The sequence below is a fragment of the Rattus norvegicus genome, chromosome 5, assembly GCF_036323735.1.
Source record: "Rattus norvegicus strain BN/NHsdMcwi chromosome 5, GRCr8, whole genome shotgun sequence".
Taxonomy (NCBI): Eukaryota; Metazoa; Chordata; class Mammalia; order Rodentia; family Muridae; genus Rattus; species Rattus norvegicus.
Genome location: NC_086023.1, coordinates 63,372,656 through 63,399,119, shown reverse-complemented (window position 1 = coordinate 63,399,119; position 26,464 = coordinate 63,372,656). Strand labels below are relative to the sequence as shown.

General features: G+C 43.8%; 1 protein-coding gene across 2 annotated transcripts in view; it reads right to left on the bottom strand.

Annotated features, from left to right (window-relative positions):
- Positions 1 to 2,865: 2,865 nt before the first annotated feature.
- The window catches only part of Melk (maternal embryonic leucine zipper kinase), a 60,104-nt gene continuing 36,505 nt past the window's right edge, over positions 2,866 to 26,464 (bottom strand). Inside the window, exons 12-18 of one of the 2 annotated variants that reach the window (NM_001395606.1) lie at positions 19,969 to 20,088; positions 15,097 to 15,207; positions 13,267 to 13,498; positions 10,473 to 10,569; positions 9,169 to 9,337; positions 6,210 to 6,313; positions 2,866 to 3,449 (exon numbers count right to left, since the gene is read on the bottom strand). In NM_001395606.1, the coding sequence (NP_001382535.1) occupies positions 3,272 to 3,449; positions 6,210 to 6,313; positions 9,169 to 9,337; positions 10,473 to 10,569; positions 13,267 to 13,498; positions 15,097 to 15,207; positions 19,969 to 20,088 (1,011 nt within the window). In that variant the 3' untranslated portion in view covers positions 2,866 to 3,271. The remainder of the gene's footprint in view (positions 3,450 to 6,209; positions 6,314 to 9,168; positions 9,338 to 10,472; positions 10,570 to 13,266; positions 13,499 to 15,096; positions 15,208 to 19,968; positions 20,089 to 26,464) is intronic. The other variant, XM_063287908.1, reaches the window with a different exon arrangement.

Below are 26,464 nucleotides of genomic sequence, written 5' to 3'. Positions count from 1 at the left end.
GTGCTCAGGACTCTCAATGGATCTGGTGGCTTCTATGCTCCCCTAGTTGATTTCTGCTTTATGCTCAAAACTCTCTCTTCAAAACCCCCAAAGTATATGTTATATTAACATTTAAAGGCTTACATTACATGAATTGATGGTGGGTTTTGGTAAACACAGTTCCAAGATTCACTTTCCAGACGATGCCACTCCCCATAGAGGCAGAGGGGTGAACACAGGCTTATGCCTTCACTGTCTTATGACTTCCATAAACAGGAAACCTGGGCTTCAGAGAATTCTGACTTTTTTTCCCCTCAAAATTCACCATCAAGTTAGGAAGCCCACAGACATAAAAAAGCTAAACAAGCAAACAAACAAAAACCATAGACTAAGGTGCTGGTGAGACAGCTCAGCAGTTTATAAAGTGCTTATCGCTCTTGTAAACAACAATGGAGGACTACTTAGCTATGACTTAGGATGAAGTACTAATGCAGGCAGCATAATAAATCTTGAAAACATTAAGAAATTAGATCCCAAAGGTAACACATGTGATCCCATTTTGCACTAATTAGCTTTGCTTTCTTTTTAAAAAAACAATTTGCGTGTGCATATATTCTATGTGCAGGTGCCTGCTGGGAGGCTCCTTGGGGGTGGAGTTGCAGGTGTCTATGAGCTGGCTTCCATGGGTGTGGGGACCTGAACCCCAGTCCTCCTGATTGAGCGGCAAATACTCTTAAGCACTGAGCCATCTCTCAAGCCCTCTTTTGCCCTCAATGGCTTTGCCAACCTGACACAGCCTAGAATCCTCTGAAAGCCTAGACCGAACAATCGCTTAGATCAGAAAGACCAAAGACCTGTAGCATTTCTGTGCGGGGATCACCTTAACCATTAATGGACATAGGAAGGCCCAGCCCACCGTGGGCAGCACCATTCCCCTCTCTGGTGGCTCTGAGCCATTAAGAACGATAGCTGGGGCTCTGGAGATGGCTTAGTGATTAAGAGTACACGTTCTTGCAGAAAACCCAAGCACAATTTCCAGCACCTATGTCAGGCGGCTCACAACTGCCCTTAAGCCCATCTCTAAGGAATCCAATGCCCTCTTCTAACATCCAAGGGCACCTGCACTAGCATACACAAGTCCACACATAGGCATACACATATAAATAACTTTTAAGAATAACTTAAAGCCAATCTGTAAGAAAGCCAGCAAAGTGTTTCCTCATGACGTCTGCCTTTGAGTTCCTGCCCTGATTTCCTTCAGTAATGGACGGTGACCCAGAAGTGTAATCCGAAACATCCCTTTCTGTCCCCACGTTGCTTTTGGGTTGCGGTATTTGTCCAAGCAAGAGCCGAACTGGAACACAGTTACATGGATTACACAGAAGAGGTAATCTGAAAGGACAGAGCAGATTTGTGCCCATCAGGGACATGGGGTGGGGGAATGGACAGCAAGTCTTTGCAGAGGCAGTTTGTTAGGATAGAAACCTTACAATATCAGATTGTGGTAACGCGGGTGTAACTCTGGATAAGCTTTGGTTCTTCCCCATTTTTGTGTGTGTGGTGTGCACAGGTGTGTGTGCATGTGTGCACACTCATCCAGAGTCTGAGGTTGGTGCTAGCAACCATCCTTCATTACTCTTCCACCATATTTGTTGAGCAAGGCCTCTCCATCAGACCTAGGCCTTGCACCTTGCTCTGGAGAATTCCGACTCCACCTTCTGAGCTAGAATTCCAGGGAGACATTTGCAAGGGTTCTAGGAATCCTAACTCTGGCTCTCAGTCTGGGATGCCAAGTGTTTTAACCAGTGAGCAATACCCCAGCCCTTACTTATTACTTAGTGAAGAATTCTTTACACTTCTTTTGTCATGGGAGAGGAGTGGGGAAGGGACGAATGCCATGGCATGCATGTAGAAGTCAGGGGACGGCTTCTCGCCACCATGTGGGTTCCAGGCACCTTCACCTGCGGAGTCATTTCACTGTCCCATGAATACACTTGTTAGAAATCTCTGAATTATCAATATTTTGTATGTATGTATGACTTATGTCAGTAAAGCTGTCCCTACAGAGTGTAAGACCCTGCGTCAGCTTTCCTTACCCAAGGTCCTCTCTTCAGCTCCTCCCGGGTCTATCCTTGGCTAACCTTCCCACTCTCATCTATTTCCCCTCAATACTGTCATTCCCACTTCCCTTTTCTATTCGGCTACACCTGAAAACGCTTTGCCTTCGAGTATATTCTGTTAAAAGCATCATACTTCCCACTTCTGTCTGGACTCTCCCTGTGGATCTATCACGAGTAAATGCTATTTTTCCCAAGACATCATTCCTACCTTCAGATCATGTGTGAATATGAAAACATCTGGCCCTCATGGCGGACTCTGAACTCCCCGGCCTGCTAGACAGTACCAATTTCAGTTCCAGAAGCAAACGCTTGTAAGCGCTCGGAAAATGTTCCTTGAATAAATGAATGACAAACACCCCCTGCTACTGACCAGAAACAGTGCTATTTTTTTTCCAACTAGTTTAATTGGTAAAATCCATACAAATGTAACTTGAGTTCTGGCCTTTAGAGACCAATAAAATGAAATAAAAATACAAATTTGGAGCCATCGTTGAGACTTAGAGAGATTACCATAAAGTAACATTTCATGGGGCCTGCAGGTCGGATACTTATCATTGTTGACTGGACATACTTACTGAAGTCAATACGCTTTTATTCCACGTATTAAATGTGTTGTTTAACTCTGGTAACCACAGCTGTGACTTAGTTAACGATCTCAATAAATCCTACTTAAATCAGAGACAGGAAAAAATTATGCAAATGAATTCTTATCTGTTTTTCTGCCCAAGGCATATTTGATAACAGATAAAACACACTCCAAATAGTCTGTACTTAACAGTCAGAAAGCCATTCGAGGTTTATTTGGATCAAAATCAGATACAAAGAAGGGCTTGATATATTCACAAATGGTTTTAGTTCAGAAAGAAACTGCACATCAAAATGAGTCACAGGGAAGGGCTGGCACTGCCAGATGGGAGTGAATATAGAAAGCAGTTGTTAACACCCCAAGCCACAGACTAAGACAGACAGTAATAGATAACAACACGAGAGCTGCCCTGGATTCAGCCACAAAGTAAAAACTTTGGTTGAAAAAACAAAAAGGTCTTGGTCTCGAAGATGGCGATTTAAATGCGCCTGTAGTTCCAACGGGCCTGAAAATCCAACCAATCCACGGTCTTCTTCTGTGCAGCACCACACCCACATTCATCCGGGTAGATGGACACCGCCATCGGTTACATCTTGCAGCCAGACAAGATATCTTCCACTAATCTCTTGTAAACCCAGGCATCACCCTTCAGCCGCTGTCTCCGGATACCCACCACGTCAGGTCTCTGCAGCTGGCACACTTCCAGTTCAAACTGCATTGTCACTTTGCCAAAATCAGACTGTGTCTGACACTTCAGTGTGTAACTGAAACACAAGGTACCAGGCAGTTAGGGAGCTGTGAGTATTCCGGATGATGCGAGAGGAGCTGGTGGGGAGATGTGGCATTATTTCCCTCTAAGCAATGCATTGTCCATACAGTTTCCAACTGGCCCGGCCATGCTGTAAGGCTGCGTAATGACCCTAGAATGTGGTGGAAAGCCTGAGCAGGAGCTCTCTCTCAAACCACAAGAAAACCTTCCTGTCACAGCTCCAGCAGTCACGCACGCCCGGGCAGCCTGGGATTTTTTTCGGTGTAATCCAGGAACATGAGGCCATTTCCACCATGTTCCCAACAAAAGAAAACAAGGGAACTTTAGGATATTCTTCTCTGAAACGTGTGACTTTCTCTTAAGTAAAGCTGAAACAATTAAGTTTCTAGAGAAAGATTTGCCTTCAAATTTTTCTAATGCAAGTGTAGAAGTTATGACTGCTGTAAGACTTTACAGTAGAAAGAAAAGCGAAGTGAAGCAGAGCAGGGAGCGGCCACCCCTGCTGGAAGCACAGGACATGCTGAGTCAGCGCGGTCGGGTTCCCTTCCTAGCAACACAAAACAGGGCTCAGACTATGAAAGTGGCATAGACTGAATTCACACAAATAAATTATTACTTTACATTTTAAATATCAGAGATATGTCTTACTGATCTTCAAAATATAAAAACCACGACAAACACTAGAGTTTACTTTAGATTTAAGTTCTCTAACTATTTAAGCATGTGTTCCTCAGAGGTATGGAAATTTTTTATTTCTTTTTTTGAGACAGGGTCTTGTGGCCTAGAACTTGTGAGAGAAACAGTTCAAGGTTAGCCCCTGCTACACACTGCTAAGGTTAGCCCCTGCTACACACTGCTACGTAGGACGTTGGAGGTTAGTGGAGCTACTGGAGATTGCCTCAAAAACAAACAAACAAAAAGAAAACCACCAAACAACAAGAAATACTTTCCATGTAGCCCAAACTAGCCTGGAACTTACTGTAAAGTTTAGTCTAGCCTCAAACTCACAATAATGTATGTGCCACTGGGCACAACTGTCACTGTTTTTATTCCTTGTGATGAAGTTTCACAAAACATTACTCTTTGTCTTAGTTACACTGACTTGGGGGCACTGACATAATGCCTTAGAAATAGACAACCGGTATGAGAAATGTTAAAAGGACCAGCCCATGGCGAAGGTCTTCACAGGAAAATGAAAGCTGTGTAGCTTTGTGGGAAGTAATCCATCCTTACTGAAGAGAGAATGAGCTATCATACATCACACAGGGAAGCTGAATGCTACCTTTCACTTTGTCACAAAGTAAAAGCAAATAGAAAGTAACAGAACAGAGAGTCAGGACCTTTTGGTGCTCAGGTCATCAGGAGGTCAAAGCTACTGATCTGCTGCTGAACCACAAGCCAAAGGAGAGATGATCCCCAGGCCTGGGAGATTCAGCCAGAGCTTCTGGGACCGGAGAAACACCACCACACATAGAGAGCACTAAGAGTGAGTTAGAGAAACATGCTCTAACGAAGCTGAAAGACGCAAAGCAAGAGCTCACATAGGAAACACATAGAGTCTGAGTGATGATACATTCACAAAGGATTGTCTAAAACCTTACTCTAGAATGGCCATTGTGACACAAGCCTGTAAACCCAGAGTCTGGAGGTGGAGGCAGGAATCGAAAGTTTAGGGCCACCCTAGATTTGTCAATTGAGTTCCAGGTCAACCTGAGATAAACTAGAACTTGGGGTGTTGAGGCAGGAGGATCAAAAGTTGAGGCCAGTCTGGACTACAATATAAGGTCCTGTCTCAACAGGCTAGAACAGAAAGTTGAACTCTGTATAAACGATCCTATCTGCATGCCATCTGTATGCTGCACAGCTGCTTTAATAAAGGCATTTAGAAGCTGCTATGATGGCATACTTTGTCACAACGTAAAAGCAAACCAACAGTAACAGAACAGAGAGTCAAGACCTTTTGCTTGCGAGGCTGAGGCAGTCCAGATCAGGGGTTCCATGCTGGTCTGGGCTACCTAGTTAGACTGTGTTTCAGATAAATGAGTGGGGCTGAAGAGGTGGCTCAGTGGCTGGGAGCACTGGCTGCTCGTAACCCAGGCTCAATTCTCAGCATTAACAGGACAGCTCACAATGATCTGTGACTCTAGACTGGGGGATCTCATGCTCTCTTCTGGCCTCTGCAGGCACCGGGCACACATGTGATAGACATATATACATGCAGGCAAAACAGCTATACATACAAAATTAAAATTAAAATTAAAATAATGAAGTCATTTTAAAGGCATAAATTACTGAAATTCTTAGAAATAGAAACAATTCACATGATCAGAAGAGACCTAGCCCCTCAGACCATGAGGCACACACGGAGCCTCTCAGCAGGGACATCAGCCAAAATAACTTCCTTAACTTACCAAAACTCCATGAGGTAGTCACGAAGACGTGATCTACAAATTTCCACTTGCCCAAGTGTCCTACTGGTTAAGATTTCAACGAATAATAGTACAATAAAGCAGAAAGTTACAGGGTGTACAGGACTGTCCTCCAACAAAGGGAAGTCCAGATTTCCCAACTCTGACCTTGAAAGTGGTGACCGCTGAGTGTTCTCAGCTCAAAAGAAAGTCAATATGAACGATGGCAGTGCCACAGCACCCTCTGGAGAGTGGCGGGGGCATTTCTAAGCGGGGCAGGAGGGAGAGAGAATCAAAATGCACTGGCAGGAAGGGAAGGCGCGCACAGCAGTGGGTGAGCTTCTTACCCTTTCTGCACGAAGTCCACGTTCTTCTTTGGAAGAATAGCCATGATTTCGTTCAGGAGCTGGTCGGGATTCACCAGTCTAGTTGTAGTCACATTGTAGTGCAGCTTAGGAAGAAAAAGGCTGAGTGAGGAGTCAAACTTCACATCGACACAAAAGCCCCAGGCAACACCTTTTCAAATAAGACCACTTCAAGAAAACATAGGAAGACCAGCCAGCCAGCCACACTAGCTGCATTAGCACAGCAGTAGGTAGTCAGGGGAGACTGTCTTCATCAGAAACATTCCCCCCATTAGAATACAAACCGTGTGTGTGTGTGTGTGTGTGTGTGTGTGTGTGTGTGTGTGTGTGTGTGTGTGTGTGTGTGTGTGTACACATGCCTACACATGTGCACACAGGTCTGCCTTCAGAGTCAAGGATAAAAAATGGGCTGTTGAAGTCTCCTTCTGTGGCTAAGGAAAGCTGCCAGGCAAATGAGGGGTGTTCCTCCATGGAGGACAGGAGAGGCCACTGTGTGAAGCTGTAAGGGTGAATAAAGCCTTGGAGATCCCAAGATACTGGAAATGCCAGATACAGGAACCAGCCCAAGAGAGAGACGTGTGCTACAGTCACCAAAGCTAAAAGGAATTGAGCTCTGAAGACCACTTTGACCTCAGACATGTCGATGCAGGATTGGCATTGCCCTGCTGGTCTTGGTCTTTGATCCAGCATTCCCTAGCTATGCCCTCTTTCCACCTTTTTGGTCATGTCCATTCTGTATCATTGTACGTTCAAAGTGTGTGATCTGCTTTTTGGGGTTGATTTACAGGGGTTAACAGTTAAAGAGATTGGTGTGAGTCTCAGAAGAGAATTTGAACTTTGAATTTTTAAGTTGTGTTAAGACCGGGACTTATGTTATGTGGGACTGAAGTCATGTTCTCATTATGGTATAGCTATAAGCCTGTGGGGGCCAACAGAATGTGGTGGTTGAATAAGAGTGGCCCAATAAGCTCATATATTTGAATGTTTAGTCACACAGAAAGTGGAACTGTTTCAACAGATTCTAAGGATTAGGTGTGGCTTTCCTGGGTAAAGTGTGTCACTGGGGGTGGGTTTCAGAAGCCCATGCACGGCCCAGAAGCTCTATTTCTTCCTACTGCCTGCAGATCACAGCTACTTCTCCAACTCCTTGCCTGCCATGCCTGCTGCCATGTTTCCCACTATGATGAAATGGACTAACCTCTGAAACTGCTAGCAAGCCCTCAGTTAAATGCTTTCTTTTATAAGAGCTGCCTTGGTCATAGTGTCTCTTCACAGCAATAGAACAGTAACTAAGACGCTTGTAACAGGCTGCTTCTTTCTTCCCCACCACGTATATTGCCTACATCAACAGATGAACCATTTTACAGTGTAACAGGATTATTAAATAAGATGCAAACCTCCCAGCCAGACCCAAGGGCCTTCCAGCCTGCCTTCCCAACCTGCCACTCACTATTTTCCTTAACATACTACAATGCAAAGTTCAGATCAGGACTGCCAGGATGGCTCGGTGGGAAAGAGTTTACTCCCAAGCTAGATGATCAGAGTTTGATCATCTCAGGACCCACATAGTAGAAGGAGACACCAGATTTCTGCAAGTGTCCTCTGCCTCCACATTCGTAACTATTTTTAAGCTGTTTTCCAGCCTGAAGCCAGCTCCTCCTCTCCCATGTATCACCCATGTTTTCCTACCTCTATGTTGTCCTGTGACCAATCTGTGTGATGTTTGAATTATTTGAATTATAGTTATATGTTCTTTGAAGAACTATACCTAAATCACCCATTTTTTAGGTTTTTATTTTATGTTATGTGTCTGACTGTTTTGCTTGCATGTCTGTGCACAACATGTGTGCCTAGTGTCTGCAGGGGCCACAGGAGGACACCAGATCTTCTGAAAGTAGAATTAAGGGTGGTTGTGAGCCACCATGTAGGTGCTGGGAACTGAACTCAGGTCCTCTGCAAGATACAAATGCTCTTAACCACTGAGCCATCTCTCCAGTCCACCTCTGCATTCTTAAAGTCTACCACATAAGAACATGCAAGTATTAACTACTAAAAAAAAAAAGTGTTTAAATGAACTAATAAGTAATTTTAAAAAGAAGAGTAAAGTTACTTTTTTGTTTTTTAAAAAGCAAAAGAAAAAAAACCAAAAAACAAAACAACAACCACAAACCCTGGCAAGATGGCTAAGCAGTAGGTAAGTGGTGAAAGGTGTTTAACATGTGCAGGAGGAATGCGTCAGTCTACCCTGACGGGCAGCCCACAGTGGCCCAGGCATGCACAACAGCTACGTCCCATTCAGCTACTGTGAAACTGCCCAACTCCTGGAGGCAAATGATGACAGAACCCATGACCAGAGCAACCAATTGGATGATGCCAGCTACAGGGAGCGAGATGACAGGGACCAATGGGTCCACGTGATGGTATAAAAGCACACCCCATCCCACAATAATGAGTCTGCTTCTGCCTCTCACCTGACTCCCAGATTCTGTCACTGACTCTGCACCTGCTTACCCCTTACCACCAAGGACCACCATGAGGGGCCGAGGAGTAAGGCACCATACATGCACACCCGACACCCCGTGTTAGCCCCTGGGTCCTATGGATGGATCTGCAGTGGTGTGTACAATGTGGACCTTTGTCTCTCTCTTTCATACACAGACACACACACACACACACACACACACACACACACACACACACACACACACACACACACATAGACACACACACACGGGAGAGGGGAAACAACCCAGACAGACAGCACAACACATGGTAATAACTGCACATGCCTGTGAGCCCAGCAATTGGAAGGCTGAGGGAAGAAGACTGCCCTGGTTTAAGACCAGCCTGGGATAGAGACCCCACCAAACAGAAGGGTGGGGCTAGATACGTCAGTTAAGAGTCAGCTTCTGAAATCTGTAATCAACTCTGGCCCACTTACCTTTCGCCTTCTTGGCCCATCTTTGGCAGAGCCCTTCTTCTTGTTCCTTGTAAGTGCAGTGAGAACCTTATCCAGTCCTCTCTCAAGGCTCCCAAACACATTGGTTCCTTTCCTTTTAGGGGTATCCTCCATGTGTGCCTGGTTGAGATCCACTTCCATTGAACGGCACCTTAAAAACCAGCACAGCACTAGTGGCACTGCCCTGTTGCCCTCACACTCCTGTGCCTGTCCCTCCACATACACCAAGGGCTACAGGCAGGTGTACCAGAGCCAGATCACCTCAACCCTCCTGGGGGAGGGTACACTAAAACCATCTCCCACAGATTAGACCTTCTCCCTGCCCAACCAGTCTACCTTTCCTGTCATTTTGTTTATTCATTTGGGAGATGTCAGAGATTGAACTTGGGTCCTCATTTATACCAAAACAGCATTCTCAATGAGCTATATCCTCACGCTTCTTTTTACTTTTTATTTTTGGGACAGAATCTTCAGTTACCCAGGCTGACCTTGAACTTGCAGTCCTACCTCAGCCTCCCAAGTAGGTAGGATTCAGGCCTATACTATGCCACAGGCTCAGCTCCTTCACTTTTCTGTTTAAATCAAACATAGGGACATCAGAATACCACATGTCCTCCCAGGGCCAACAACTGCTAATATGTTGTCAGTGGCTTTCTGTGTGTATATAGACAGTACAGATTAAGTACATAGACCACTTGCTTAGCCACCAGAAGCTATCACAACACTTCCACTCCGAAACACTTCTGCATACACCTCCAGTGAGTAAGAACGTCTTCTTACCCAACCACAGAATCAACAACATAAAAATAAAAACCTGATAAAACCTTCAACAGCATCCAATAGTCAGTCTATATTCTATTTTTCCCAAATAGATCATGCATCTAAGAACAATTACAAAGGCAATGAAGGCTCACCCACGCCTTGGGACTCCCCATCTAGGAGCAGTGAGTTAGTATTTCCCTTTGTGATCTAAATTAGTATTCTTACCATTTGAGGGAAAGCTGACGGTTACTGTACATCTACACTCCACCTGCAGAAATAGACCTAAGTGGCCTTGCAGAAGGACGTAATGGCAGGGGTGGGTTCCCCGTCTTCCCAGCTTGCTCATCAGGTTCATGATGCCATGCTGCTCCGGAAGCCACACCCAGCCCCAGAGCGTCCTCATGCACAGCTATCCCTACATCCAGCTGTGTCTGTCTCAGTTCCCACTGCAGGCTTTTCTCCCAGATGAAAAGAGTAATCCCAGAACCTACACTGCAGAATGGAGTCGGAAAAGTAACACTTACCTCCTCTCAGGGCTAATGACATTTGTCGTTAGCGTGTCTGCTCCTGCGGAATTCACCGGCGTTCTAACCTGGGTTTCTCTCAGGCACTGCGTTCTAGCTATTAGAAAAACAAACACGGGGTTGGGGATTTAGCTCAGTGGTAGAGCGCTTGCCTAGGAAGCGCAAGGCCCTGGGTTCGGTCCCCAGCTCCGGAAAAAAGAACCAAAAAAAAGAAAAAAAAAAAAAAAAAGAAAAACAAACATAAACCACATGCAGCTGACATGGCTCCAACATGGTCTGCCACACATGTGCATCAACAGATCTGACTAGTGTCTTTTATGGTCTAAACTTTATATTGCTGGGGTTGGTGGCGGAGTGCTCTACAGCTCCATCAGCTGTACTGAGTGGACCAGCACTTGCCTAGCATGCCAAGGTCCCGTGTTCAATCCCAGCAAACACACATGTACACAGGTTTTATTCCCTTTAATGGTAATAGTGATAACAATTTTTAAAATATTTTTTAAGATTTATTTATTTTATGTACATGAGTACACTGTAGCTGTCTTCAAACGCACCAGAAGAGGGCATTGGATCCCATTACAGATGGTTGTGAGCCACCATGTGGTTGCTGGGATTTGAACTCAGGACCTCTGGAAGAGCAGTCAGTGCCCTTAACCACTGAGCCATCTCTCCAGCCCCCAATTGATAACATTTTCAAGGTGGGGGTTTTATTTTGTTTTTAACTAATAAATTCTATTTTCCCTAGTTTTACAAGAACACTAAAAAAGTTAGTTAAAAAAATATTCATCTTTGTATTCTAACAGAACATGCTACCATACATTGCTGCCCTATGACAACTACCACAGCTTGGACATGTAGGAGTCACACACAGGAATTAATATTCAGGTCAAAAAAAAAGTAAGATGCACTAGTGGGAGCTGCCACTTGCTCTCTGTGGACACTCTGTGTTTAAGGAATAACAGCCCATAATATCAAGCTTCTCACTAACACAATGTTGCAGGGACAAGCTGTGTAAACTACATTTCTAACTGTCCACATTCCAAAACCCTTTACGATCACTTTAAACGTATCAATAATAAATAAGTACAATAAAAAAACTATATAGCCAAAAGGTTCTTTTTCTTTTTAATTCCTGAATGAGGTTTGGGAAATGGCTGAGTAGGTGTGTGGTTTGAATATGTGTGGCCCAGGGAGTGGCACTGCCAAGAGGTATGACCTTGTTGGAGAAAGTGTGTCACTGTGGGAGTGGGCTTTGAGACCCTCCTCCTAGCTGCCTGGAAGCCAGTCTTCTGTTTGCCTTCAGTTCCTCCAGCACCATGCCTGCCTGGACGCTGCCACACTTCCCACTGTGATAAAGGCCTGAACCTTGGAACCTGTACGCCAGCCCTAATTAAATGTTTGCCTTGGTCATAGTGTCTTTTCACAGCAATGGAAACTAAGACAGTTGCTGGCTATGAAAACATGAAAACTTGAGTTTAGGTCCTCAGCACCCTGGTGAAAAAAAGGCCTGGTGTGGTCTGGCATGAACTTCTAATCCCATCACTAGGGAGGCAGAGGCAGAGATGGGGGCTCCTATGTTTGATGCTCACCAGCTTAGCCTAATAAGCTTCGGACCCACAAGGACTGTCTCAGTAAAGTGGCTCCTGAAGGCTGACTTCTGGTCTGCATATTCTCTCTCTCTCTCTCTCTCTCTCTCTCTCTCTCTCTCTCTCTCTCTCTCCTCCCTCCCTCCCTCCCTCCCTCCCTCCCTCCCCACCAGGCAAAATGGTACACATCTACAATCCCAGCACTTGGGAGACAGAAATAAGAAAACCAAGAGTTCAGGTTATTTTCACCTACGCAGGGCCAGCAAGTCTATGGCCAGCCTGAGCTACATGAGACACAGTGTGAAAAGACAAAGACGAGCTGGGCAGTGGTGGCACATGTCTTCAGGCCCAGCACTCTGCTGCATACATGGATTACTTGTCTTGGGGAGATCCAATCCTAGCAAGCTGGCCTCATACTGACACAGTAGAATGTGTCCAGAAGAGACAGCAACCAAAACACTAAGTGTCCTGGAGAGATGATTCAAAAACTGGTAGACATTACACCAAAGAAGACACCAAGAGAAAGAAGAGTCACCTGAAGGCTGGGAAGGAATCAGACTCCCCTGCCTTCTGGACTCCAGAGTACTGCCACAGGGCAGGACCCAGTTATCAGGACAGAGAACCAGACAGTAAGAAGAGCTCAACAGAAACTCCAGCCTGGGTGAGTCCCAGTGCAGTTGAAGTAGGCTGAACCAGTTGAAGTAGTGCATGACCTTGGCAAAGCACACTACTCCTCTAAGTCTCAAGTTCCTACACATGGAAACACGACAGTTGCTCTCCTACTGCTATGACTCAGTCACACAAAGGTGACAGAAGGGCTGGAGAGATGGCTCAGCAGCTCAAAGCGCTGGCTATGCTTCCAGAGAGGCCTGAGTTTGGTTCCCAACACCCACACTGGGTGGCTGTAATTCCAACTCCAGGGGGTCCACCCTCTTCAAGTCTCCTTGGGTACACACACACACACACACACACACACACACACACCCCTAATATAAATCCTTAGATGTGGAAAAGAAAGTAACAGCACCACTGTGAGTTACAAGTATCATCCCCGTGTCCACTAATTCAAGTATGTATGATAAAGGCAGCTGCCCGATCCCTGAAGCCAGGGAACAAGGCTACTTATTTCCAAATGCCAGTGTGTTATTTAGAACTGTAAGAATTCCGTTTGAACCTTTAACTCTCTGCTCAATTCTCTTAGCAAATACCTTTTGCAGGTGCTGTGAACTGGGTTGGTGAGGTGAGTATTTCTCTCTTATACTGGTTCCGACTAACTGGAATCTTCGGCTCAGAAAACACGAATTGCTCTTGATTCTTCACAGAAGACTTGGGAGTGCACACATTCTCTTTGTCCTTTAACTTATTGGCCAGTGCTCTGCATACCACTGGAGTTGGTGATTCACATTCAACATGATTTGATTCTGCCCAGTGTTTGGTAAACTGGAGGGAAAAAGAATCCCAGATAAAGGACACTAAGGAAAAGTCTACTTCTTTACAATATATCTTAATAATCAGCAAATTCCTTGTACTGTTCTTATTAAAAGTCAAGGCCACCAAGAAGACACTGCTGGCACACCAGGATGCCTGACAGTGTCTTCAGTTCTCCTCGGCCTTTTCTACTGGTAGGGATTGCCCCAATGCTAAGAATACACAGCCTCTACGTCATGATTCTTAACACCTACATTACCATGGTTTGACTCTAATATGTACCAAAAAAAGAAAGTTTTCTCAATGATTGGAACAAAAAGAAAGTATTAGAATACTCTTTGCCAGGTGGTGGTGGTGGCACACGCCTTTGACCCCAGCACTCAGGAAACAGAGGTAGGTGGATCGCTGAGTTCTAGGGCAGGCTGGTCTACAGAGTAAGTTCCTGGACAGTCAGGGCTACACAGTGAGACCCTGTCTTGAAAAACAAACAAACGAACAAACAAAAATTCTAGCAGGGGCTGGGGGATGGCTCAGTTAGAAAGTGACTGTTGTGTATGCATGAGGACCTGTGCTCTGGCCCCAACACCCATGTAAAAGCTGGGTGTGATGCTGTCTGCAACCCTGGGGAACACGCTGACACAGGCAGATCCCTAAAGCACAGCAGCGAGTCGTTCTAAGTCAACTGCTGAGGTATAAGGCAACAGCACAGAATCAACAGAGATAAAGCCATTACGGCTACCCGGGAATTTTAATGCAAAGGCATAGTAACTTTTTAAAAATTACTTGTGCATAATGGTATAGGTGGGGCATGAAGGGAGTATGTCTAGGAGCTATACTGTACGTTCTTGGGGAGGCAGGGGTGCTCTCTCTCTCTCTCTCTCTCTCACACACACACACACACACACACACACACACACACACACACACACACGCTCATGTGCACGTGTGCAGGAGGGAGGAGATGACGGACTCATTAGAATAATTCACAGCATTTTCAGGAACCATTAGAAAGGGAATCAGCAAACTGGAAACAGGTGGGTAAAATTACTCTGAGGAACAGAAAAAAAAAAAAACAGAATAAAGACAAAATCTCATATTTAAAAAAACAGCTGTAAAGTCCCATATTTAGTGGAAAACTTTGAACCACACACCTAAGAAGTCCAACAAACTTAAAGTAAAATTAAAATTTCAAACAAGGAGGAAAACCTATCTGCCTGCTGCTGCCTGAGTTAAGAGGAAAAGGAGTTCACAGAAAGGACATGGGAGACCTGGGAGAGGGCAACAGAACAACGGTGTCACAGTTTTGGTGGCTCTGCATTGTAAAGCACAGACTAAACACTAAAGGGTGAATTTCAACATTTAACCACATTCGAATCACAGTTCATTCAAAGACGGGAGAGGCAATGAAGTGCTCCACAATGGAATCTTGGTTTTCTTAACTTTGAAACCACTGACTTCTCTCTCGTTAATATTCCAATAATCTCTCGTTAATGTCTTCAGTGGCTCAGAGATTAAATAACTCTACAAGCACAGACTTGATTTCCTGTTAGGCTAGATGTGTTTATAATTAAGACATGCATTCTGCTTTAAGTAGTAATAAAACTACCCACCTGTGGTGTCTGGGGAGCTAGTAAATTATCTTCACACAATTCATAGTCTATTAATCCAGCCACACAGCTATCGCCACTTGTGGACATATCTTCCAGGCTCAGGTTCTTTGACTATTAATTTAACAAGGCAAAAGAGGTTAGCAGTAACAACACTGGGGTTCACACTTTACAACAGCGCATCCCAAGCACAGGGAGAAACTGTGGGAGCAGAAACAGAGACAAGCTGGATATTATATGGAATCCAACGGACTTAGCTTGTCACTCTTACACAGCAGTGTTAGACACGCATGTGCAGATTCACAAAGGAAGTCTCAAAAGCAGAAGCTGGCAAGGACATAACTCTTGACATTGAGGAGCATGGACCAGGAGCCAGCAGCATGGCTCAGTAGGTAAGAGCACTCGTCCTGCAGTCCTGGTGACCGGAGTTTGACCCCTAGAACTCATGTGGGTGGAAGGGAAGAATTGACTCCACCACGCTGTCCTCCAACCTCCAAACTCCTGCCATGGCGTGTACGCCCATCCCCACGCATACATTACACACACAACCTCAATCAAAAAGTTATCCCCAAAACTTTTATTTTATGTTTAAGGGTATTTTGTCCGCATACAGGTCTATGTGGCACATGCACGCATGGCACCTATAGAGGCCTAAAGGGTGTCAGGTCCCCTAGAGTTGGAGTCCCAGGTGGTTGTAAGGCACCATGAGGTGCTGGGGACTAAACCTGGCTCCTCTGGAAGAGCGGCCAGTGTTCCTCACCACCGAGCCATCTCTCCATCCCATTAAGAAAGAGAACATTAAAAGCATACAGTACGAGTATGCTTGTCATTTCAGCCAGGAGTAAATTAGTTTTATGAAAGATTACCCATAAATAGACACTCGGGCCCTATGCTAACACTTTGTCCATAAACAGGACACGTGGGCCCTATGCTAACACTTTGTCCATAAACAGGACACGTGGGCCCTATGCTAACACTTTGTCCATAAACAGGACACGTGGGCCCTATGCTAACACTACCAGCAGAATACCTTGCTTTCCTTCATCCTTTCCCTGTACAAACTCAAAGTATGTTAGACATAGCCTGAAGGCTGAGGCTGTGGAGACTACCACTGAGTTTCTAACACCTACATTCCTGTGCCCCAGACTTACAGCTGACTGAGTTCAAGGCCAAGTCTCCTTTTATCTGGACTGCTCAAAAGGCCCCCTCTACTTACCCGACAGTTCTCCAGGGTTGCCAGTTACTATCAGAAGAACTCACCCCTCAGACAGAATGCTAGGCTGGGAAAATACTAATGCTAAGTCTAGGGCAAGCCAGGAAAAGTTCAGGGTTGTACAGAGGATGGCAGCAATGATTCTATAGTAGACAAAAACCACACACAGCATCCCTGACTGAACGGTTCTCGCTTTCTGTTGCTGTTTTTTTTTTTTTTTTATTTTGAGAGCGTTTCAGGTATAGCCCCAGCTGCCCTGGAACTCACTCTGTAGATCAGACTAGCCTTGAACTCAAGAGATCTGCCTTCCTGTCTCTCAAGTGCTGGGTTTAAAGGTGTGTACCAACACGCCCGACCTCTAAACAATTCTATGCGGAAATGTTTTTCTAACTTGACATTTAGTTATTTGAGTGTGTGTTGGTTCAAACATGAAGAGGACAGCTTATGGAACCTGAGTACCCAACTCAGGCTGTTAGGTCTGGCGAGCCCAATTTGGTGTCTGAGCTCTGCCAATTACATTTATCACTATTCTCCCTTTCTTCCATTTTTCTAAACTCAAACTCAACTGCTGATCCAGTTTGGATCTCCCAATGGTGATCACTCCTATTTCCCACAGTCCTCACAGCAACTACTTAATCTGGAACCCATCTACTGACGTTTAGAGTCCTTCCTTATGTTTCTGTGCATGTGTTTTCCCTCAGCACGGCTATCCCAAGAGCAAGTACAACTCAAATAGATCTCTTCTCCAAATCCAGTGCCTGACAACACTACTGTTGAAGACTGTGTGGTCTTCAGTGATTCCTGATTCAGACTTTATTATTATCTCTTTGAAAGTGCCATCAATTGATTGGTAAGTCAGAATTACTTATTCTATTAAAAACAAAACCACAGAAAAGAGGCCATCCTATCAGGGTGCAAAGAGACCATACAACCTGTTCATGTTCACTGATAAGCACAAACACCATAATAGAACTCGAAAGGTGGATCTGCTTATTTTCTGGTCATTAAATGTCTATCTGCTATAAAAATTGATCCAGCAATATGATTGCCCAAATAATACAATTATTAGGAATATTTACTATGTAATGGATGGAAGATAAGAGGATCTTCTCAGATCTTCCCACTTGGATACTTTATGTATCAAAGAAGCCATCCACTAAGACCATACAAAGGCAGAGATAAGAAAATCCAAAGGCGGGGTTGGGGATTTAGCTCAGTGGTAGAGCGCTTGCCTAGGAAGCGCAAGGCCCTGGGTTCGGTCCCCAGTTCCAGAAAAAAAAGAAAAAAAAAAAAAAAAAAAGTCCAAAGGCTCAGGAAAATGCACCAGGGATCTTAACTGAATATATTTGGCTAAAGTCATTATTCTCAATGTAGAGGTAAATCGGACCCTTCTACACTTACCCTGATCAGAAACAAAGCTCATGTTTGTATGTCCTCCTAGACCCAAATGAATCTAAAGTTAAAGGATTTGACCACAGCAGTGAGAAAGGTGACTCACTGTACATGCAAGCAGGAGCACAGGGCATTCACAGCCTAATAGAACTCTCCAAACCTCCACAGGAAACAGCCTGGGGGGTGGGGGGGGAGAGGGATGCCTCACTCCTCAGACTGTACAGTGGTCATCTGCACTGATACCCTTATCCTGAGTTTGGTCAAAACATCAAGAAGGGAGGGAAGACAGGAGATGGCTGAGGCCTGTCAGGACCCCAACATCCACCTGACCCTAACTCATGACTCTCAGGCCAGAAAAAAGTTCTAAAAGAGAAATTAAAACAAGCTGGAGACAGATGATTCAACTAGAGACTATGAGATAGTGGGTTTAACTTATTTTAAAAAGTTTTGAGATCTTAAAAAAAGGCTTACTTTAGGGCCTTAATTTATAACCTAAAGTTATATTAAATAAATAAAAAGAAGGTCAACTGTGGCTTTCTGAGGATAACAAAAATACATTTTCCATTCTGGTTTTTCCCTTTTGTTCTCTGTGATACTAGGGATCAAACCCAGGGCCTGAGGCATGCATGCCAAATGAACCCTGTACCACTGAACATTGGCTGCACCCTAAGGTGTGTTCCCTAGTACTGCAATCATCAAACTGCAGACTGAATTAAACTGAGTGAAGACTGTATTACAGCACCCCACACCCACCTGACAAAGCGTTCAAGCAGTCTGTTGGGTCTCATTCTGTACCCACAGCCTGGCCTGAATTCATATATGTAGCCCATGCTGGCTTTGGAACACACAGTAATTCTTCTGCTTCAGCCTCCCTCAAAAACAGTCAGTTAGGGCTGGAGATGTGGGTCAGTGGTTAAGAACACTGACTGCTCTTCCAGAGGTCCTGAGTTCAAATCCCAGCAACCACATGGTGGCTCACAACCATCTGTAATGAGATCTGATGCCCTCTTCTGGTGTGTCTGAAGACAGCGACAGTGTACTTATAGAAAATAAGTAAAAAAATCTTTGAAAATAAGAAAAGAAGTCAGTTAAATTTTAAGCAGTGGGGGGCATGCAGGGCACCAGAGAAATAGCTTACTAGGAAAAGCTGCTTGCCTAAGAACAGAATTCAATCCCCAGTGACAATCCGTTGTTAAAGGCTATCCTCTGAGCACCTGCATGCTGTGGCACGAGTGCACACGCATGCAAGCATCACTCACACACACACACACACACACACACACACACAGACAAACAAATAAATAAATAAATGATATAAAATAGATCTCAACTATGGAAGAGAGAACTAAACAGAAAACAAATCTGAGCTAGGAGTCTAGGAGGAATGACACGTTGCTTGCAATATAGAAACTCCATAACTGTAAACATCACAACAAAGGAAACACATAAAAAGAATCACAATTTGCTTAAAACCATCTCTGGTAGAGGGGCTGACGTTGCTCGAGCTGCGACAACTGCAGCAACCCCAATCTCCACAGCACCCTAAGCGTGAGAGTCTAGCAAAGCACCCCTGCCACATGAAACGCCGCACTCCATGTATCCGCAGGCTCGACTCCTTTCAAAGCCCTGTCAGGTACGCAAGGCAGAGACGGGAAAGACACATTGAAGAATTAACTTTATCCAGGGGACAAGAGATGGTTCAGTGCATAAAAACACTGGCTTTTCTTACAGAAGACCTGGGTTCAACTCCCAGCGCTCAGAAAGCGGCTGACATCCTCCATCTTTAACTCCAGTTCCAGTGGATCTGACATCCTCTTCTGGCCTCTTCCAGCACCAAGGAACACACAATGCATACACACACATGCAAACAAAACACTCATATACGTTAAAATAAGTAAGAAAGTAAATCTTTAAAAAAAGAGCGATTATATCATCTATAGCAGGCTTATAAGTAAATCCTATTATTTTCTTTTAGTTAATCTATTTCTCAATAAGCAAGATGTGCTATAAAAGAACAAAAGAGGGCAGAGGAAGTGTTTTTTAAATGCCATATTAAGTTCAGAACTCCCATTTTTCTCATCAGATCTTTAACCAATTGGAAAGAGCTCAGTGGGCGAGCACTTGCCTCGCACGAGCAAGGCCTGGGTTTTGATCTCAGCACTGCAGAAGAAACAAGCACTTCCTTGCACCTGCACTGGCTTACTGGGTCTGCTCCTGAATAAGGCCGCAGGCGAGATGAGCAGGTCACACACGGGCCTTCTACAACTTGCCTTTGGAGTGGTGCTGGTGGTCCCACCAGAGAAGGACAGAAGCTGCAGACGAGCTGGCTTCCCTCGAGCCTTCTTGGCTAGAAGCAGAAGGTAGGTGGCTGTGAGGTGATCATACTGCCACTGAAGAAAAAGGAAATCAGGCAGTTAAAGCACTCACATATGTGAAGAGATAGTATTCTATTTTAAATTATTTTCCTCAATGCAACAGGCATTCAGAATTCAGTCGATAGCTTTGCAGACGTGATATTTACCATTTCTCCACATCATGCCTGCACACCTACAACTACCCGGCACAGAAAGAACTTCTAAACACTTGAAAGCTATTTTGTTTCAACTGCATATTTCTAAGTTAATTTCCTTTGTAGTTCTAATTGTTTTGTTTTTAGTCATTCCCCACAGAATTCTTAATATGGAAAATAAAAATTTTGCTTTATTACATCTTTCCTACATACATCTTCCCATCTCCTCCTCTGGTAATTTCATCATTTGCAACTAAATCAAATTTACATCATTATGAGTTTATAAGTAGTATTCACAACTAAATAGGGGTAAGGTCTTAAATATTGTATTGTTATCCCAATACCACCAGTCAGAATAGAGACAAAGAGGTGGCCAAGAAGGTATTAGGGCCTTCTAGTGGAATTTCAGAAAGCTGGGAGAGGACCACAAAAGTCTCAGAGATAAAAACTAAGGCCATAATACACAAAGGCGTAAGAGCTAGACTCTGTGTGTGTGTGTGTGTGTGTGTGTGTGTGTGTGTGTGTGTGTGTGTGTGTTTATATCATTGTTAACTGTGTAACAGTCTGTTTGAGATACAGGGTTAAGGAAGTAGCTCAATGATAAGAGTACTTGCCTAGCACGTGCAGGACTGAGTCCCATACCCAGCACCATAAAAGTAACAATAAGATATTGGGGAAGTTGTACGCAGAGTATCTAAGACAGTAACAGGGAGGTCCTCAGAACAGCACCACCACATCCAGGATTAACGCCTTAATGACAGAGATACTGGCTGGCTATAAGCCCAGCCAACAAACCACACAAGAACTAAAGACAAAAGGATACTAAAACAGAAGAGAAGTCAGTCTCGATACTTACATTTTTCTTTTTGATGTTTTAGAACTGTGCCCCTGCTGAAATTAATTTTTTAAGTTTATCATTCTTCTAATTCTACCACAAATTATAACATTCATGGCACATTGGCTAACCCACATCCTCTCTTCTCCCAAAGACATTCCCCATATTGGCATTCCCTGAGCCACCTGCCAGTCTAGCAACGTTTTTCTCCTCCATGCTACAATGTACCCAAGTGTTCATCTTTCTTGATTGACATTCTTGTGGTAGAAATCACCCTCCAGTAACTTTCTGAGGGTTGACATGAGGTAAATGTTTTGAAAGTGTGCATGTCTGATATATGACAGCATTCTGTCCTTATGACTGATTATGGTTTGGTCAAGTAAAGAATTACAGTTTAGAAGATACTACTTCTTTTGATTCTAGTATAGCTATTTTTAAAAAGTCTAATGGTGGTGGCATAAGTCTTTGATCCTAGCATTTAGGAAGCAGAGGCAGGAGGATCTCGGAGTTTGAGGCTACAAAGCAAGTTCCAGGAGAGCCAGGGCTACACAGAGAAACCCTGTCTTCAAAACACACATACAGGCATTGGAGATTTAGCTCAATGGTAGAGCACTTGCCTAGGAAGCGCAAGGCCCTGGGTTCGGTCCCCAGCTCCGAAAAAAAGAACCAAAAACAAACAAACAAACAAAAAAAAAAAAAAAACACATACAGACAGACCAATTTACATACACACAGTCTAGCTCCCATGCCTTTGTGTATGACCTGAGGTTTTGTCTCTGATACTTTTTTGGTCCTCCCCCAGCTTTCTGAAATTCTGCTAGAAGAGGCATTGACTGGCCCCTCTCTGTTTTCATCCACCATGCTAATCCTGGTTAATTTTCTTTGATGGTTCCCCTGACCCCTCTATTACTATAATAATATGCATGATACGTCTTTTTGAAAACTTCTTAACTTCACTTTCAAACACTTCTGCTGAGTTTTTTATTCCCATGGAGAGTTTAGAGCTCTGAGAGCTAGCACTTAGAAAGCTCATGAACACACTGTAATCCTCCTCAAGAACTAACTGGCATTCCTTATTTCAGAGACTATTATCTTTGACCCATCTCCCATTCCCTGCACTACCATTACAGTATCTTTCCATTTTCTTCCTTCTTCCTTGTAGACTGACCTTTCCCAGAATTCTAGAGCGCGAGTCAGTGTCCTCTATTACCTCTTCCCTCCAAACACGGAGCCGTCAGCTTTCTCAACTTCTTTTGTCCACTACAACCTATTTCATAAATTTAAAATAATGTCTTCACATCCCTTTGTCTCCTCTTTATATATGTATTCTGGAAAGCTTTTGACTTTTTAAATCCCTTTCTATTGTTTTAGTGAGATTTCAGGAAATATTTACAGACTCAAAGTAAATTCTGACTATGAGCTTCTATCCTTACCACCCCTAATGATAAATTAAACATGATTTTTGTTAATTTTATCAGTTAATATTTTACACAGGTTTACATGTAATAGATGACTTGAAATTTTCATGTTGGTCCTTTCAATCTAGAAAGAGCATAAAATACTGTATATTGTGATAATTCACAGTGAAATTCTGACTACACACATCATAGCAAGGGGGGCAAAAGAGACTTCAGAGGAAGAACTGCAGAACTGGGTGAAAATAATAAGCATCTTTCCTTTTCCCCAAATTATACTAAAGATCTTCCCCATCCATTGTGTTACATGTGCAGGCCAACTTTTGAAAACACACTAAGGGCTGTAGGGATGGCTCAGCGGTTAAGAGCACTGACTGCTCTTCCAAAGGACCTGAGTTCAATTCCCAGCAACCACACCCATGTGTAATGGGATCTGATGCCCTCTTCTGAGGTGTCTGAAGACAGTTACAGTGTACATTAAGTAAGTACTTTTAAAAACGCACCAAAACAAAAACAAAAACAAACCCTGTTTGAAAGACACAGGATAAGAAAGAAGTCAGGGAAGCTGGATATACATCAGTAGAACAGCACTCATCTGGCACACCTGAGGCCCTGGGTTCAATCCCCAGTAGCACCCCCAGTCAAAAGGGGGTCTGTCATTTACTAACCTAGTCCAAGCATAAATTTGAACAGACTTTCCATTCAGCTTTTTTTTTAAGATTTATTTTATTTACATGAGTACACTGTAGCTGTCTTCAGACATACCAGAAGGCATGGGATCCCATTACAGATGGTTGTGAGCCACCATGTGGTTACTGGGAATTGAACTCGGGACCTCTGGAAGAGCAACCAGTGCTCTTAACTGCTGAGCCATCTCTCCAGCCCTCTATTTAGCTTTAAGAATACCCCTATGTTCCCTGGTGGAATTACCTCACAATAATTTATGCATCTTCTCTAAACATGCCTATGTTTTCTCTTTCCCTTGGGAAAAAAATAAAAATAAAATAAAATAGAGATAACTTTAAACATTTTGGGTCATAGTCACTCTGAACTTCTCCTGATGCAATGTGATGCACAGGAACCTGGTAGGAGAGAGGTCGGTAGAACAATACAGTAGTTTCCCTTTTGTCTCCTTACCTTTTCAGTCACTCCCAACCTTTGAAAGTAAATGTCTGATACTGATAGGTTTCCCTCTTAGAAAAAAATCTTCTATCTCTAGAAAACTATAAGCACTTTTAACTTTTGCAAAGTTTACTTGGGGGAGTGTACACATCTGGAAGTCAGAGGGTCCACAGCCTCCTTCTACTATATAGGATCCAGTCAGATTTTCAGGTTTGCAACAAGCGCCTTTAACCACTGAGCTATCTTGACAACTGACCATTCCTCCCGGTTTTGCTGAGAGAGGGTCTCTGCATAGCTCTGGCTATCCTGAAACTTGCTATATAACCCAAGCTAGCTGGGAACTCATAGAGATCGGCCTGCATTTGACTCCTATGCAGGAATAAAGGGGTGCATCCCCACTCAGGGTGTTACAATCCTTTCTAAGCGCTCAGTTAAATGTTAACTCCACAGCCACTTGGGAGATAGCATATGCAACCCTAAATGAAATTCCCAGATATGTGTTTGCTCCCACAACCCAGAACCACTCAGAATGGGAAGACTAAGGGAGTGATAAGCCAGAAGGCTGAGCACCACGATTTGGAATCTCATGATGCACAGAATGACATAGACCAAACTGTGAGCCAGAGGAGAATCTGACCACTTCATATAAACATTTATTAATAAAAAATTTAGAAGCCATGTATGGTGACTCAAATGTTTAATCCCAGCACTTAGGAGGCTGAGGCAGGAAAAGTGCTATAAATTGAAAGCCAGCCTGGGCTATGCAGGTAATTTCAGACCAGCCTGGGTTATAGAACAAAATCTTGTCTCAAAAAAAGCAAGCAAACAGACAAGGAAAAAGTACTGTTAGGGATGTTTGCAGAGTTCCAGTCTGTGTCACTATTTCTTCTCTCTTCACAAAGATCCATGGTACCTTATTAGCATGAGTCACAAGGACTGATTTGTCAAAGACAGAACTCCAAAATGCCCTAGCAATTGTAGCAACCCTAACTGATCTCCGAAGATCTTTAAACTGGAAAGTTAAAGCCCTGTACGCCATTAGTCCCAGCACTAGGAGGCAGAGGCAGGCAGACCTTTGAGTTTAAAGGCAGCATGGTCTGTAGAGTAAGTTCCAGGACACACAGAGCTAGAGAGAAAAACTTGTCTCAAAAAACAAACTGGAGGGGTTGGGGATTTGGCTCAGTGGTAGAGCGCTTCCCTAGCAAGCACAAGGCCCTGGGTTCGGTCCCCAGCTCCGAAAAAAAAAACAAAAAACAAAAAACAAAAAACAAAACAAAAACAAAAAGCAAACAAACAAACAAACAAACTGGAAAGTAAAGATTGTGACACTGTAATTCCAGTACTAAGAAGGCTGAAGCAGGATTGAAGGTTCAAGCCTAGCCTAGGCTATATAAAGAGCTGGCCTCTCTCTCAAATTGGAAAGTACTTAGAACAAATGTGAACTCTCTGAACCTCAACATTTCTGAGAGAAAAGATTATATAAAACCTAATATTCTTTTCTTTAATCTTTGAGAATTTCACATATGTCCCCAACAAAATTTAGTTTTTGTCACTCCCAACACCTCTCATAACATGCCCCCTCCCCCATGAACCCCTCTTCCCAACAAGGTCCCTCATATCACCATGCTGTCTGTGTGACCCACTGGGTGAAGGTTTTTACTGAAGTGTGGGCAATTTAACATTGACTACAGCATTGGAGAAAATGTCACCCATCCCCCTGAAACCATTACTGTCAATCGTCCCCACCCATGATGAAATGTTGACTGGCCCAATCTTGGGCACATTACCACAGCTGCAGTGAGGGATGAGTACAATGGCTGGAAAGATGTTTTTTACAACACATCCCCACCCTCAGGCTTACACACGCTTTCTGTCCATTTTTCCAAGATGCTCTGAGCTTTGGAGAAGGTGATGGCTCATTTAGGGTCACACATGGCACCATCATTTACACTCAACATCCTGACCAGTTAGAGGTTTCTGCACTGACTGCCTCCTCTGCACTAAGAAACTTCTCTAGAGCAAAGCACAGCACTAATCTTACATGGTGGCCAGGAGCTGGCTTTTCTTCATTCTTTGAGACAGAGTCTCAGAATGTAGCCCAGGTTTGCCCAAGTTAGTATCCAATTCCTCCTCTCAACTTCCCAAGACTGGAATTACAGGTGTGAGCTCCCCTGGCTGGTGGGGTTGGCTGGTAGTTTTTTGAGGTGGTCTCTCACTATAGTAGGAGGAATCCTCCTGCCTCAGCCTTCTGAGGGCTGGGATTACAGGTGGCATTAAACATAATTTTTAATTAAAGATCATCTCAAAGAAAAAGCATGTAAAAATTTTAGGTTGCTTAAGTAGAAATTTCAAATCTGTACTGTTTAAGACTAAGGAGCATTAAGACATTCTGCATTACCTTCCAACTTTTTTTTTTTAAAGATTTATTTATTTTATGGATATGAGTACACTGTTGCTATATTCAGACACACCAGAAGAGGGCATCAGATCTCATTACAGATGGTTGTGAGCCACCATGTGGTTGCTGGGATTTGAACTCAGGACCTCTGGAAGAGCAGTCGGTGCTCTTAACCACTGAGCCACTGCTCAGCCCTAGCTTCCAATTCTTGACATTCTGACACCATGGCCCAGAGCCACTGCATGGCAGCACTTACAGTTTCTTTACTTTGCAAAGCACTCATTGCAAAGCTGTAAAGCTATTTCAAAACAAACTGTTACAATTTCTATCCTAGACAATGGAAAAACAAACAAACAAACAAACAAACAAAGCACAGGTGACAGAAGACAAAATGTTGAACAGCAGCATGAGGAGGCATGAGCCTCACTTGCCACACCAGATGGGACTCAGTCGTGAAAGCCTCTATCTCTAGAAAAAGACTACAGGT